General features: G+C 44.1%; 1 protein-coding gene across 7 annotated transcripts; it reads left to right on the plus strand.

The window, feature by feature from the left end:
- The first annotated feature begins 1926 nt into the window (after positions 1–1926).
- Positions 1927–16463, plus strand: rasgrp4 (RAS guanyl releasing protein 4). Of its 7 annotated transcripts, none has more exons than XM_035524943.2 (17): positions 1927–2531; positions 6015–6187; positions 6965–7070; positions 7439–7501; positions 7608–7736; positions 8194–8335; positions 8612–8785; positions 11014–11130; positions 11412–11687; positions 12412–12492; positions 13166–13270; positions 13426–13535; positions 13656–13806; positions 14048–14084; positions 14315–14530; positions 14854–15050; positions 15321–16463. In XM_035524943.2, the coding sequence occupies exons 1-17, from the start codon at positions 2446–2448 to the stop codon at positions 15429–15431; spliced, it is 2274 nt and encodes a 757-aa protein (XP_035380836.1). In that variant the 5' UTR covers positions 1927–2445; the 3' UTR covers positions 15432–16463. The 7 variants fall into 7 exon arrangements, 6 of the variants coding, with proteins under 6 accessions (XP_035380836.1, XP_035380835.1, XP_081571751.1 ...); XM_035524942.2 differs by having other exon boundaries at positions 1928–2531; positions 6012–6187; XM_035524940.2 differs by lacking the exon at positions 1927–2531 and adding an exon at positions 2575–3188 and having other exon boundaries at positions 6012–6187.
- Positions 16464–16573: the final 110 nt, after the last annotated feature.

Raw genomic sequence — 16573 nt, forward strand, 5'->3', positions numbered from 1 at the left:
CATAACAGAGTTCTAAAGTATATCTCCATTAAGGGGCTGCATGGAAGCTTCACATGTAAGTTTTCTTAAGGGGTGGGGAAGGTTGAATTGCTTTCCAATGAACTAGTGAAGGTCCGCAATTCTACAGTCTCTGGCAAACAAAATAAATTAGAGTTAGAAGATAATGGTACAGCATCTAGGTAAAGAGGCACAACATGACCACTCCTTCCTGTGTTTTGCAATTATACGGGAAGTGAATTGCATACTAAAGTTACTGTAAAGTTACATAGAAAAAGAGGACCTGAAAATATCCATGTAACCAGGGCAACAAGTAGGTCTGAATAATCACTCAGACAACATCAGCAATAAATAACAAATAAAACCCAGCTAACATGAACTTAGGATCCTGCAGTTGTCTTCCTGTTTTTATTGTTTGTTTGTTTAATTATTTTGCAAACTCCTCCTTCTCACATCCCATGGGCCTGAGCTCAAATGCTATACACATTCACAAGGCCCATTAATAGTATTGCCTTGTCGTGTTCTAATTTTTGCTGAAGAACAATGTTACACTGGTAACATGTGAACTGTGTAGTGTGCAATGTGTGAGACAATCTTCCACAGACAGATATGTATGCTTAGGTTTTAGCCAAAGCTTTATTACAGTTGCAGGGATTGTTTTTGTTGTTTTGATTTGTTTTGTTTTGTCTGTTTCATTTTGTTTTAGTGAGACTTTTACCACACACATCATTAGACCATTATGAAAGTCACTTGCTTTTGCTTTTCTTTTTTGAAGGGGGAGAGGCGGCATAGGTCCCATTAATAAAAGCCAGGATAAAGGAAAGTGTTTTAAAATAATAACTACTCTATGCAGTGAATGAGCTGCTAGATCTGTGGGTTTATTTCTCTGCTTTAAAGTTAAAATAATGAAATTCAAATTAGCTCATTTTTTCTTAAAGAAAGTAACGCCAAAGCATTGGAGGGAGCTGAACAGCCCTTAGACAGTGAAAATAAAAGCTACATTTAAACCGAATTGACATGCGGGACGCAGTTCAGAGAAGCAGCGGTGGATACATGCCCTCTCACATCTGAACGAACAGAGGCCCTGCACCAGTCCGGGTGAGCCTCCCACCTGTGTGTGAACACACATACACAAACACAAACACGCACACACACACACACACACACATACACACACAGAGACGCACGCACACACACACACATACACACACACACATACACACACACACACACACAGACACACACACACACACAAGCTGAGCCAGGGCCACAGGTTCCCACAGCATTCACGTGCACAGCCACACCAGGCCCTCCTATCAGCTCCTGTGTCCTCGCCTTTGGAACAAGGAAGCCTTTCAGCCAGCCATACAGCTGCACAAGACCCCGGCACACTGGCTCACTGTTAGCAGGGGGGATAAGGAAGGGACTAGGGGAGATGGGGGTGGAAAAGGGGTCCAAAAAAGAGACAAGGTGGAGTGCAAGAGAGGGGAAGCCCTGCAAGACAGCGCATGTATGAGGAGGCGCGGGGGGAGCGTGTGCCGGCAAGCCATGAGCTGCTCAAGGTGCCGAGGCAGTGCCGCTTGGAAACGGGCCGCATGGCTCTGCTCATCTACCTCTGTCCTCAGGGCAGGGAAAAAACCCAGCACACATTTGCTTAATCTAACCCATTCCCAGGAAGCGGACATGTGAGTGCCTCTCTTTCAGCACTGTCCCCTTCCTCTCCCCTCTACACTCTCCTATCCACGTCTTATTGTCATTTTTCAATGACGCTTAATTTGTATTGCTCACTCTCACGCGGTGTTGCACAAGAGCCCTCTCTCGCCTGCTCCCTTTTGTTGCTCTCACAGTCATGCCCTCCCTCTTTCACACACACATTCGCACACATGCATGCACACGAGCACACACACAAACACACACAGATGACAGTTCCCCTATCTCTCTGAGCCAGTGCCTCTGTTTCAAATAGGGACTTGTTTGTATTGACTGGTTTTGGTTTGCTGCTCATGCTAAAGAGCCCTTTTTCGCTACAACCAACATTTACTTTTTAATTTTTTTAATCACTTTTAACTTGTCTCTGTTGACAGGGAGGTTTCTTTCTCCCTTTTCTTGTGGTTAGTTTGTTTTCGTTGAGCTGGATACTTAATCAGGTGGAGGTGGAGGTGTGGCAGAAAGAGAGAGAGAGAGAGAGAGAGAGAGAGAGAGAGAGAGAGAGAAAGAGAGTGAGTGAGTGCGAGAGATCTGCAGTTGCTGATCAACAGGTCTTTCACTCTGGGCGTTGCTGGTGGTAAGCAGTGAACAGAGTGAATCCTTTCAGCTGGCGAGAGGCTGCTCTCCTTCGTTGCCTCACTTGTGGGGCAGGTGCTCAGCTCCAGGGGCGTGGGCGTCAGAGGAGCGACCACGCGCACAGCCCCATGGGACGCTAGGGCTCGGGGACTCCCACACGTGCAGATGCCCCTACGCATCCAGAGGGCCAACGGAGGAGGCCAGAAAGGAGGAGACCTTTCTTACGGCATGATCCGGAAAGAGGCCAAGAGGTACTGCCGCCGTGACGCGTGGGGCTTCCACCCTCCCCCCTCTGCACAATTAGCTTCTCTTTTGCTCTTCTGCTAGCTAACAGGGTTTCAAACTGGGTTATGTGTGAATGCATGAGCAGAGCATTATATGTGGTGCATGCTCACAAGGTCCGTTAGGGCTGTGAAAAGCAGCCTTTTGCAGTGCAATGCAAAGAAGCATGATAATTGTGGTTACATGACAAGGCTGTGGCTTCCCTTCGTGTTCTTTAGAACTTGCAGTTTAGTTTTCAATTCCCTGCAGCAGACGCAGCACCTCTGTTTCACAGATTGCTTACTACTTGTCCAGATGAGAACTGGAGGCCATTCAGGGGCCCAAAAGATGTCGGTTTGTTTTGGGTTTTCATACGTCTGCAGGTTTTGCTTTGAATCATCGGCACTGTTATCTTTGATCTCAGTGAGGGGATTTCTTGCCAGGCTGAAGAGACACTTTTGACCTTAAAATCTTGCTTCATTCACCTGCCGTGGAGAGCACAGCGTGCCCCAGGGCTCGATTTTGCCTTAGGGGAACATGTCATTTCGCGAGGACCTCCACAAAGCGAGGCAGAGAGCGTCATGCTACATCGCACGGCGGGCAGCCTCGTCTTGCGGACGGAGCAGCGTCGGCAAGGGCACCTCACAGTGAGTGACTCAAACGCTCAGTGACCGAAATGTCTTAGAAATCGCATGCAGAGAGAGGCCAGAGAGGTCGCTGATAGAGAAGCAGCACCTCAGTCTGTTATGATAGAAGTATGTGGGTCTTCTGGGGGGTTTTTTGTTTGTATTTTTTTTATGTTAACACCAAGGTCCTTATCTGATTGCTGGGAAATGACAACCAGAAGGATGATAATATCAACATCGGCCTGAGAGCAGCTGAGAGAAATTATTAGTATGGGCTGTCACTTGTACTGTCACTTGCCATGAGATAGATTACTCATGTTGTTGACTTTGGTTTAAGTGCAGTGTGTTTCCATGAAGCGGCTTCTTCCTAATCAACACAGTGATGGGACTGAGACTGGGAATAAATTACCTGCCTACTTTGAGAGTCCTTGTTCTTTCCTTCTTTCTCTCTTTCTTTCTTTCTTTTTTCTCCCTAAGAAATCAATTTATTATTTGTTATATTTGTCAAAGTTATGGGTCTTCTCTTGTGTAAAAACAATTATTTCAGCTTTTTACAACATTATTGGGGGACATAACTACAGTATTTTTATTTTTACTAAGGCTTTTTGTTTTGCATCAGAGTCCTGTAACCAGAGTGCTGTAACCAGATTCCGAAGTTGCATATAAATGGCATACTGGTTATGAGAGGCAAGAACTCCAGGGCCCCACAAACAAGGCCTCCAAACCTTTCTGCCATCAATTAATCAGTTAATGAGAGAAAGAGAGGAATTTGCATGTTCCCTGACTCTGTGTGTGTGCATGGAAATAGACAGACAGACAGAAAGAGAGATAGAGAGAGAGAGAGAGAGAGAGAGAGAGAGAGAGAGAGAGAGAGAGAGCAGAGGGTTGCTGGAGCCGGAGCCGGAGCCAGGAACTAGGACTAAAACACGGGTCACTGTGGCAGGGAAAGGATGGGGAGTGGGGGGGGGGGGGGTTTCCAAAGAAAAAGGAGAAGTTGTTTTCTGAATGACCTGAATAGAACAAGGGAGCTGAAGGAGAGGAAGAGAGAGTGTGAGCGAGTAGATAACATGTAAGCCTGAAGCAGGCATGCGCGCGCACATGCACGTGCATGCGCATACAACCAGTTGCATCTAAAAAATATTTAAAAATACCTTAGTAATGTCAAATGGTACACCAAGTAAACAGAAGCAAGATGAAGTGAAACCATCACTGGGCTTACCGGGAAAGAATTATCGGATTCTATGACATTTTCATTTGCCTAAACATGTTTACAAATATGAATATATTTACATTTACAACACTCTGTGTGTGTGTGTGCGTGTGCACTTAAACACAATGTAGATTTATTACCTGTACCTTTGTTCTTTTATGCAATGAAACATGCCAATGCAAATAAGGGACATAAACATGCAAGAATGTATTTGCATGGTTTTTAGCTTATTCCCATTTTCATTTGATTGAAGACTAGTAAAGATAGTGTTAAAGAGTGTGTGTGTTGCTGAAAGAGGTTTTGGGATGTGAGAGTCTTTTGGTCTAAGCAGTGTCTAGTGACTGAAGGAGAATTGAAAATGAGCAACAGCTAATGGCCAGTGTGGGGCGGGGTGGGGGGTGTGCGTGTGTGTGTGGGGGGGAGGTTGGTCATTCTAAGAACTTGTCACCACTTCTTTGCAAACACATGCAAGCTTCCTGTTCATGTCATTTGTGTCATCACTTCAGCCAGGCAGCCTGACCACACTCATACTTGCTACCACTTGCAAAAAGACCCTGATGTTATATATGCCATAGCAAACAGCCAAGATTTCACATGGGTTTTACAGTTGAAGTGGTCAGTTTACTACTAGGAGAGTGAGCAAGAGAGACATGCATATCTGCCGGTGACATTGACAACATTGGCAAATGACATTGACAGCATAACAACCATAGAATTGTCGGTCTGCTGTGCCGACAGGCAGGTAATGGGACATGAAAGAGAACAACAAACAGTGGAGTGCTATGACCAAAACAGCCCTGCTGATATGTTCAGAACAAACACAGGACACTGCATAGTACATAAACACAAATGCACATTCCCTACCGGTACCTTTACTGGAACATGCTTACTGATAGGTCTTCCCTTTTCTCACTTTCTCACACACACACACACACACACACTCATACGTGCACACCCTTGCCGAGTGCAGACCCAGGAGGTGAACCCACAGCCATCAGATAGCTGAACGCTGCAAGCAGGCTTGTGTGTTTTAACTTGTGCAGGTCAGCACAGTTTCATCCTGCCGCACTGGCTCCCCCACTGCAGGAACCAGCGCCCCTCCTGGTTAAAAGAGTGTGGTGCAGGTCCATCACACCACAGCAAAGGCCAGCCTCAAACTGACCACACCCGCTGACCGCTGACCTCTACAGCATTAGTTATGCACCAATGACAAACAACAACAAAAAAGAAAAAAAATGCTGATTCATCTATTACTTTCCTTTGTTTCATTCTTTTGCTTTCATTCTTTTTTCATTCGGTGAAGTGTCACTAGTATGTAACATTGGTTTCCATGGTCACCTCTTTGTGAGGTGCCGGTGATGAGGGTTTTAATGGGAACATACCTGAATATCCAGCAGAGCTGTTTTTTCATCTTTATTTTTTTTTTTAAATCTTTTAGTCTTTCACAGCAATCGTGTTCTGCTAATATAGTGAACCCTGTGTTCTCTGTAAATAAGACTTCAATGCAGCAACAAAATAACACCCCTCACCACTCTCACTTTTGCATTTTCTTCACTCTTTCTACTTTTTCTTTTTCACCCTCTCTCTCTCTCTCTCTCTCTCTCGCTCTCTCTCTCGCTCTCTTGTTCCTGAAGCAGGAAGTCCCGTCAGGAAGGGGGCAGTGTGATGAAGAACCGGCGGGTAGTGCAGAGGAGGATGACCTGCCCAAGCCCACAGGAGATCAGCCGGGCACTGCAGAGCCCCACAGCTCCCCTGGTCACCCGCGCCGCCAGTCTAGATGAGCTCGTCCATCGCTGCCTGCACTACTTCGGTGTGCTCATCCATCTTCCTATCTGTCTCTCTCAAACACAGTCACATTCACTTTCTGCCAAACTGCATCTCTCAACCTCCACCTTTGCATGTCTTCGGACCCATTTTTAGATCCTACTTTAATGCATTCAACCTTATTGTCACAATGCATGTGCATTTAGACTGGATGGTCCTTGTGTTTTTAAATTGCACCGTCCATGTATAACCTATTTCTCTATCCCATGATACTCGAGGTATATATATCTGCCATGCATTCTATATATGGTAGAGGTCCATTCTTCCTTTCCTTCTCAATACCAGCACGGTGTTGCAGCTCCTAGCTCACTATAGTGCTGGCCATAGCTGTCTCACTCACACAATTCACACTAACACGTCAGCTCTGTGTGAGTAACACTGGGTGTGTTGGAGTAAAAAAGAATTGCGCATGGACCAGAGTACTGCATAGCTTGGCCTTCTGGGCCAGAATCTGCCCCTCCGTGGGCCTGCTGCCCAGGCTTTTGGGTATTCTCTTGTGCCAGCTGGATTATGTAAGTTTATAGAAGTGATGGATGAGGAGAAATAATGTAGTGCATGAAAAAGAGAGAAATGTGCAGAGGCCCTGGGAGAGAAATCTTTTTTGTTGTTGTTCTTCTGCAGTTTTTTTAGATCCTGCAAATGTCTTTGTTCTCTATTGCTAATGGCATAATGCCTGTTTATGTTCCCCCCACCTCCCCTTCATCTTCCCACTTATAAAATTATGCTAATGTATTTCTCCCTGTGTGCTGTCTGTATTGCACAGACTCTGATGGGAAGCTGGTCAGAGGGACGCAGCTGGTTAACATGATATTGATGATGCACAACTGGGTTGTTCCATCCCACACATTCGCCAAAAAACTGCTTTCTCTATATCCTCCACTCACTTATTTGTCCTGTGCTGGTTGCAATTTTGCAGAGAGTGCATTTGCCCCATTCCACTGCCTCTGTGTCAAATATTATCATTCTGCTTATTTTCATTCATGCATATTAGTGGATAAAGAGATCTCAGAAGATCCAAAAGTTCGGATGCAGATCAGATCAGATGCAACCAGACATCACTTGGTACCTAATTCCCACAACAGTGAAATAAGAGCTGCCCTGTTTTGGCTGAGGATATGTACCACACTGTGGGTAGACTGGTTTTTTCATGCAAGTGGGGGAGGAGGGATGTATGGGTGTGTGGAGGTGTGTGCGTGTGTTTCAGTTATTCTATAACTCTTCCTTAATGGGGGATTACCTACAAGGACTGTCCTGTGGAGAAGAGGCACCAGAAGCGGCCACAGATCTGCCACTTTATCAGGTTGGTGTGTAAAGTGCTCTGAGATATTCATAAAGCTGTGTAAAAGGTATGAGTAATAAAATGACATGCTATGTGGGATTAAACTCTTTCCCTTCTCCTTTCCCAGACATTGGATAACTCAGTTCCCTCTTGTGTTTGAGACTGACCCTTTGTTAGAGGAGGTGATGGGAGACCTGTGGGCCCTGGTGCAAGTGGAGAAGGATGAGCACCGCCAGCTTATCGACATTCCCTACCTGTGAGTGAGCACAGGGCTATAGCTGCACACCTTTACATTGTGTTAATATATGATTAGGTCAATCTTAGAGCAGTGGTAGATGTTTAGGTCTAGAACGTTCAGGAAGACTACAACACCCCCTAGGTCTCACTTTAAATGTCAGATCATGACAGGGAGTGTCTCTCCCCACAGAAATATGACCCACTTTCAACTTTGTTTTTTTTTTTTGTTTTACTCACTAAAGGTGTGGTACATTCTTTGGTTAAGGTGTGTTAATTTTATAACTCGTTCACTTAAAGTGTGAAAATGTTCAAACAAAATTGCCTTGGTCCATAATAATCACACACAGCTTTCGACCATTTCTTTAAGAACATCTTAACTCTGTTCAAATCAACTCGCTCCAGTCTCAGGGTGATCCACGATGAAGTTAAGATACTTTAATATTTTTGCATGTCCTTTTCCTTTGTCTTGAAACCAGCAATCTCCCAGTGAGCATCTCCCAAGCTCCCTCACCCCAGGTGAAGAAGAGGAAGGTGTCGCTGCTCTTTGACCATATGGAGGCCGACGAGATGGCAGAACACCTCAGCTACCTGGAGTTCAAGAACTTCTGCAGTGTTTCGGTGAGTCAGCAGACCTCAAGCATTCACCACACCTGGTCATGGCTCCCGAATTTCCTCCAGACACAGACTGCTACACACCACAAAATAAACACGTTGCCACATTGCCCTGGTAGGATGTAGCTTTTTCATTACTTACTCCCCTTTTAATCTAAAGGCATGAACATTGACTGCAAACTCATTTGTTGCGGTATGACTGGCTTCTTTCAGACAATGTTTCACTCAGTGGGCATTTAGCCGAGTTCATGCTTACTAAGTGTGCGCTCTTTACTTTGCTAGTTCCTGGACTACCACAGTTACGTGGTGCACGGATCTGTGAGGAACAACCCTGCACTGGAGCGCTCTGTGCTACTGTGTAACGGCGTCTCCCAGTGGGTCCAGCTTATGATCCTTAATAGACACACTCCACAGCAGAGAGCAGAGGTCTTCACAAAATTCATCCATGTAGCACAGGTATACCACACAAACACACACACACATACACACAATCTTTGAAATACCAGTGTTACAATAATGTAGAGGACACAATGTTGAAACAGTCTAATGCGTTTTCACCAGAAGATTGACGCAAAAAATGATGTTACACCCATGTGTCATCAGCACACTGAAGCCATTCTTAAGTGTACTGTAACTGGGTCTCAAAGCTATCACTGTGTTATATCACATGATTTCAGGGTGAGATATAAAATAATCCATTATATCATTTTGGGTTGTGTATTTTCTGATAGTGTTGAAACAAGTACTTATGATTCAGCAGCCAACACCCATTAAATTAATGCATACCTTAAGATGTTGTTGACTATGGCAGTGGTGTACTAAATCACAGGAAGTGATGTCATATTCTGCCCTTGAGCACTGTCTGTGCTTTACCACCCCAGCACAAGCTTGCAAACTTGAGTAAACATGTAGGAAATGGGCTAATGTGTCTCATGATGTGAGGGTTTAGTAGCTCTAATCATAGAGAGCCTTGTTAGGAAAGGATGTGGGAGAGCTCTTACATAACCTTCCTTAAAATGTTATGAACAGTTAGAGGAATCAGAATCTAGGGCAGCCCAAAGGAGAAGAATAGCTGACATACAGTGCATCTGGAAAGTATTCACAGTGCTTCACTTTTTCCACATTTTGTAATGTTATAGCCTCATTCCAAAATGGATAAAAATTCTTTTTTCCCCTCAAAATTTTACACACAATACCCCATAATGTCAAAGTGGAAAACGTTGTTTGGAATTGTTTCAAATGTATTAAAAATAAAAAACCCAGAAAAATCACATGTACATAACTATTCACAGCCTTTGCTAAATACTTTGTTGAAGCACCTTGGGCACCAATTACAGCCTCAAGTCTGTATTTTAGGGCAGTTTCTCCCATTCTTCTTTGCAGAACCTCTCACGCTCCATCAGGTTAGATGGGGAGCATCAGGACACAGCCATTTTCAGATCTCTCCAGAAATGTTTAATCGGGTTCAAGTCTGGGCTCTGGCTGGGCCACTCAAGAACATTCACAGAGTTGTTCCGAAGCCACTCCTTTGTTATCTTAGCTGTGTGCTTAGAGTCGATGTCCTGTTGGAAGAAGAACCTTTGCCCCAGTCTGAGGTCCAGAGTGCTCTGGAGCAGGCTTTCTTCATGGATGTCTCTGTACATTGCTGCATTTCTCTTTCCCTCGACCCTGACTAGTCTCCCAGTTCCTGCTGTGGAAAAACAACCCCACAGCATGATGCTGCCACCACCATGCTTCACTGTAGGGATGGTATTGGCCAGGTGATGAGTGATGCCTGGTTTCCTCCAGACATGACACTTAGCATTTAGGCCAAAGAGTTCAATCTTTATTTCATCAAACCAGAGAATTTTGTTTCTCATGGCCTGAGTGCAATTCAGGTGCCTTTTGGCAAACTCCAAGTGGGCTGTCTTGTGCCTGTTATTAAGGAGTGGCTTCTGTCTGGCCACTCTACCATACAGGCCTGATTGGTGGAGTGCTGCAGAAATGGTTGTCCTTCTGGAAGGTTTTCCTCTCTCCACAGAGCAATGCTGAACCTCTGTCAGAGTGACCCTTGGGTTCTTGGTCACCTCCCTGACTAAGGCCCTTCTAAGACCCGATCACTCAGCTTGGCCAGGCGGCCAGCTCTAGGAAGAGTCCTGTTGGTTCCAAACTTCTTCTATTTACAGATGATGGAGGCCACTGTGCTCATTGGGACCTTCAATGCTGCAGAGGTTTTTCTGTACCCTTCCCCTGATCTGTGCCTTGATACAATTTTGTCTCGGAGGTCTACAGACAATTCCTTGGAGTTTGGGCTCTGACATGTACTGTCAACTATGGGACCTTATATAGACAGGTGTGTACCTTTCCAAATCATGTCCAATCAACTGGATTTACCAAAGGTGGACTCCAATCAAGTTGTCGAAACAACTGAAGGATGATCAGTGGAAACAGGATGCACCTGAGCTCAAATTTGAGTATCATGGCAAAGGCTGTGAATATTTATGTACATGTGATTTTTTTGTTTTTTTTATTTTTAATAAATTTGAAAAAAATTCCAAACAAACTTTTTTCACTTTGTCATTATGGGGTATTGTGTGAAGAATTTTGAGGGAAAAAATTAATCTAATCATTTTCTCATACTCTCCCCCTTCATCTCTTCCTGCATGTGTGATTTTGCACCTGTTTGTCTTTGTGTGTGTGAACAGAAACTGAGATCTTTGCAGAATTTTAACACCCTCATGGCAGTGATTGGGGGTCTGTGTCACAGTTCCATCTCCAGACTCAAAGACACAGCCAGCCTGCTCTCCTCAGACGTCACAAAGGTTAGTACAATCTCACCCGATTACCCACAGATTATCCACCAGTGCTGAATCTCCCTGGCTGCTTCATCCACGTGGACCATGCCTCCTTTCTCCAGGCCTCAACTTGCCAGAGCAACCACCTGTTCATGTTTATTTGTTTATAGTCTTTTGTTATAAATTTTTTCTTATGGTTTTTAATAGAATTGAAATATCTGCGAAATACAGCTATTGCTGTTATTGTTGTGATCGTTGGCGTCTTTGACATGAGTGAAGACCCTTTGCCTTTTTCCGTCCATTTGCAGACGTTGAGTGAGCTGACAGAGCTACTCTCCTCCTACAGCAACTACACTAACTACCGCCGCGTGTACAGTGAGTGCAGTGGCTTCAAGGTGCCTATCCTGGGCGTCCACCTCAAGGACCTGGTTTCGCTCAACGAGGCCCTGCCTGACTACCTGGAGGACGACAAGATCAACCTGGGCAAGCTGCAGCATCTGTACAGCAACATCAGCGACCTGCTGGCCGTCCACAAGAGCAAGCCACCATTCGAGGCCAACAAGGACCTGCTGCACCTGCTCACGGTGAGGGTGGAGGGGAGTGGGGGGGGGGCCCATGAGAGCTGGCACTGGAGTGGGCAAACCAGAGGCTGGCGTGAGTCGGAATGGATTTGCAAGGCTTGTTTCGCTCGGAACGTTGTTTCTTGGAAGCGTTTGTTTTGAATCAGTCGGTGAACACTGGTGTTGTTATGAACACACCCGTCCGTTTGATGTCGCCGTCCATGGAATAACGACAGAAAACACGGGCGTGGCCTTGCTCACACACCTGCTCGTTTCGTTGCCCCAACAACACGTGAGCTTTATTTCTGCACCGTCGTGGCCCTTTCGCAGCTTGGTACGGCACTCTCTGAGCAGGGGTGCATCCACTACTCTATAATGTAAGACAAAACAGAGTGACACAAGCCTCCATTAATCCTACTTAAGTTGCAGCAGGGGTGTTGTACTCCATCCAAACCCTGGGGGCCGTGTGCACTGAATGCACTCGTTTCCCTGTGCCAGCATGCCAGCTAATCATTAAGCCCATCAGCGAAACATTCATGAGCTGGTATATTAGAACAGGCAGAACAGAGAAATGTGCAGGGCATGGGGATTCCCAGGACCACAGTTGAGAATTAAAGAATCAGAGAATGCAATTAAAATAAAAAGAATATTTCAACATACTTGTAAATACGTGTACTTCTTACCCAGCCAGGCTTGAGGGCCTAAAGTCTTGCTAACTTGAGTGTTTTTTTTTTTGTCTTTCCTGCAGCTCTCCCTGGACCTGTACTACACTGAGGATCAAATCTATGAGCTCTCTTATGCCAAGGAGCCCAAGAACCCCAAAATACAGGTACAACTACATGTTTATAAACAGTGCACTGATAACGTCTGTCGTTGGTGCTCAGGAGAGATCAGCAGCAGTGGTGTTAGAAGTGTCCATCTCTCTTTCTTTTGACTTAAGTGTACAGCCAAGTGTCCATGACCTGAGCTCAAGGGATTAATGCATATTCTTTTTGGCTACAAAGAGACTCAGAGGGTACTCCCAATGACAATTGTTCTGGTTGTGTTATGAATATGTTATTTTGTGTGTATACATTCTGTTTTACTGTAAACGGTTTGACCTTGTGTGTGGCCTGTTTATTGAAGGGGAGTATCCCTCTATGCTCTATGCATACAGGGAGCTGAGCATTCTTCTGAGTGCATGCATACTTCAAACAAAACCACAAAAAAGCCAGAACACTTACAGATGACAGATCGTTATCTGCTTCACTTTGATGATGGGCGTTATTACGTACAAAGTTTCTTATACCATCTTATGATGACTAACCTATGCGGCTTTTTTATGTAAACGAATAGCACATTTTGTTTGTCTGTGTGTGCTTTCCCCCACCAACTTTCACAAGTCATCTGATTTTGATGTTACAAAGAAGTTGCTGCTGGGGTCAAAATGAAACTCATTCCATCATTCCAAGTTCTAAACTTAACTCTCTCTCACTACCCACCCCCATCCCCCCGCTACCTAGCCTGTAGCTCCAATGAAGCCCCCTGTGATTGCAGAATGGGGATCAGGTGTGGCTCCCCGCCTTGATCCCGCTACCATCTCCAAACATGTCAAACAGATGGTGGATGTAAGTAAAAAGCATCCCCCCATCGACCCCATGGCAGCCAGTTCCTATCTGTTGTTTCACTTCCTTCATATACTCTAGAAGCCCTTCCGACCCAACATGAAACTGCCTGTGGAAACCTATTTGTGCATTTACATATACTCTATTACCCCCTGCAGTCTATAATGAAGAACTATGATCTGAACATGGATGGCTACATCTCTCTGGAGGACTTTGAAAAGATAGCTGCAAACTTTCCCTTTTCGTTCTGCACTCATGACAGCGACAGGTAAAAAGCAAAATGAAGATGATGATGAGGAGGACAAACATGAGGTTGTTAAGAATATTGGTTCTTAATAAATACATTTTAGTGCACAGTTTGTTACATTTTAATTCTTCTGTCTTCCAGAGAAGGAGAGATTAGTAGGGAGGAGATCACGTCCTATTTCATGCGAGGGATGTCCGTATGTGCTAAGCTTGGTTTCAATCTCCACAATCTGCACAACTTCCATGAAACCACATACAAAAGACCCACATTCTGTGACACATGTGGAGGTTTTGTGAGTACTTATAACTTCACTTTGAATTTTTTAATGTTTTTTTTTTAGTGATTACTTTTATACAGCAATCTGAGCTGCTGTTGACACTATAAAGTACTACATAGGTTTTACATAAATGCATTTTAGTAATAGTAACATTTTCACTACCACTTCTGCAATTGCTTAGTAGTACCCATCAAGAATAAAATATGTGATATTTGAGTGACTGTATACTTGTTTGTGTCCTTGTTTCGCTTCCCAGCTGTGGGGAGTCATAAAGCAAGGCTACCACTGTAAAGGTGAGACAATATACTTACAAATTTCTACACAAGGACACAATCATACACTCACACTCAATCTCAATCGCTCTCTCTCTCAATTTCAATCTCTCTCTCAATCTCTCTCAATCTCAATCTCTCTCAATCTCAATTTCAATCTCTCTCTCTCTCAATCTCAATTTCAATCTCTCTCTCTTTCTCAATCTCTCTCTCTCTCTCAATCTCAATTTCAATCTCTCTCTCTCTCTCAGACTGTGGGGTGAATTGTCATAAGCACTGTAAAGACCTGGTGACAATGGAATGTATGAAGAGGTTCCAAGTCTCGGGAGGCTCCTGTCCCTGCACCCCAGGCCCAGGCTCTGGCCTCAGGGCAAAGGGTAACAGCTGGAGTGAGTCTCCTCTTCCAGTCAGACAGGGTGGATGCAGTTTAAAGTGTCCAGGTCACCTCAATGAAGATAGCTGTGAAGGTGATACTTGCTGGCAAAATTGCAGCCTTTAGTTTCCATGTCAGCAAAATGACATGCCCAACTACAAGCACATGCGTAGAAATAAAATTTAAAAAAATGCTGAATTACTTTTAAAAAGAAGTCTGACGTCATGAACTTATTAGTAGTTCAAAAAGGGAGAAAACCATCATTGTTATATGTAAGCTACATATAAGAAAAAAACAGCTAAACAGGTACCTGAATAAATATCCCATCCATGCAGTTATAAAGCCCATTCGTAACGTGCTAGTGTAGTCCATGAGCACCTATTATTTCCCCTCGTTTCTTTCATCCCACTCGATAAGGTTCAGAGGAAGACACATTTGTGTTTCCTCATGGAAACGGGTCAGAGCCCCTGAAGGGTCGCAGCACCCCAGACAGCGATGCGGAGGGGGCTATACTGTCAGACCGGTCCACTCAGACAGAGCCAGGTGTGTGGACACCTGAGACGGTGAATCGGAAAGAGCATCACCCATACAAACCACATTCACCTCTGGAAAAGGTATGGATAGAGAAGACCCAGCTTTGATAACATGGATTCTTCCTTTACTCACAGCTGTAGTTCTTTGACATTCTACAGATGGGATACACTGAGTGAAAGGAAAGAGCCATGATCCACCAGCATTACATAACAATAATTTAGTAATTAATGTAGATTCATATTAAGACAAAGCTGCAGGCCTGTTAATCAACACATTTATACCTAAAAAAGTAGAACTGCCAGGAGAAGTGAATTCTTACTAAAACCACCTTCCTTTCTTCATTGTCCTAGAGTGCCACCCTGCCAGCAAGAATGAGGGGTTCCTCTGCACCCAGTTCTTTCCTTCAAGAGAAAATGGAGGAGCTACAACTGAACAAAGACAAACGCAGAGAGCCAGACTGAATCCTGCTGTACAAGGCGCCTAAACAAACTTGACACAGATAATGACTGCAACTGGGATGAGGGAAGCACATTTTTTCTATTTAAGCACACTGGAATTACACATCAAACACACATTTCCTTACATTTTATATGGAACCATCATGTCCAAACTTCACCAGGTGACTCTTTACATGCATTAATGTAAAAATATCCTGAGTGCGTCAAACCACAATCATCTATTGTGATTTTGGCCATCCTGTCTTCAGAGCTTTATTGGATGTCAGGAGAATGTTATGATAAGCACCGGATTTATGATCACCAGCATGAATTCTCAAGGCACTAGCACATATTGATGGACTCCACATTTCTACAGGAACATCCAAGGGCAGACTACTATAGCACTGATCTCACCACTACTCCTGCTGTCTGTGAGAAAGACAAAACCTTCCTACATGCATTTACATGGATAGTTTCTGACTTCATCATGAAATCATTGAGAAAGGTTCTTACTGCCAAGCCTCTATTTATCAGTGAGTGAAAAGAAAAAAAAAAAAAAGTTTGGACCTGCCTATAGCATTTAATGTTCACACTGATGCTATGTGTGTTGTACTGTGAAATTCATTGTGAGATATGCGATGTCCACTGTACCTTTTGGGGCTGCTTGTGTGATTATGAATGTATATGTTCCAGCTTGCTAACAGATTAGAGGCCATGTTGTCCAATGGTGCCTCTTGGAGGACTTGATAATCCCATAAACCATCACTGTGCCTTATGCAATGAACAATTCACTCAGAGCAGGGAAGAAGGGTACTAAATATACACTGATTGACTGATGTAGAATGATAAAGATGAACACTGTGCACCTACAGGTGAATATTTTGATTTTTTTTGTTTTGTTTTGTTTTCCGACTTGAATGTCTGTCTTACTACATTCTGAACTTAGGCTGTAGATTTTTTTATTTATTGAAAATTCATGGATCTACAGTATTTTCCATCTTACAGCACTGCCTGAAGGCCATGACCTTGTTTTAAAAAATAAACTCTTCTGCTGAAGAGTTGTTTTTTTTGTGCATGTTGTTGTTGCAATGAATGCTGAGAGTTAACACAAGTCATGTTTAATGGAATACTAACTTGGAACTCAAACATGCTAGTTCACATTAGTT

This window comes from Electrophorus electricus, chromosome 6 (assembly GCF_041902795.1).
Source record: "Electrophorus electricus isolate QZ-2024a chromosome 6, ASM4190279v1, whole genome shotgun sequence".
Lineage (NCBI taxonomy): Eukaryota > Metazoa > Chordata > Actinopteri > Gymnotiformes > Gymnotidae > Electrophorus > Electrophorus electricus.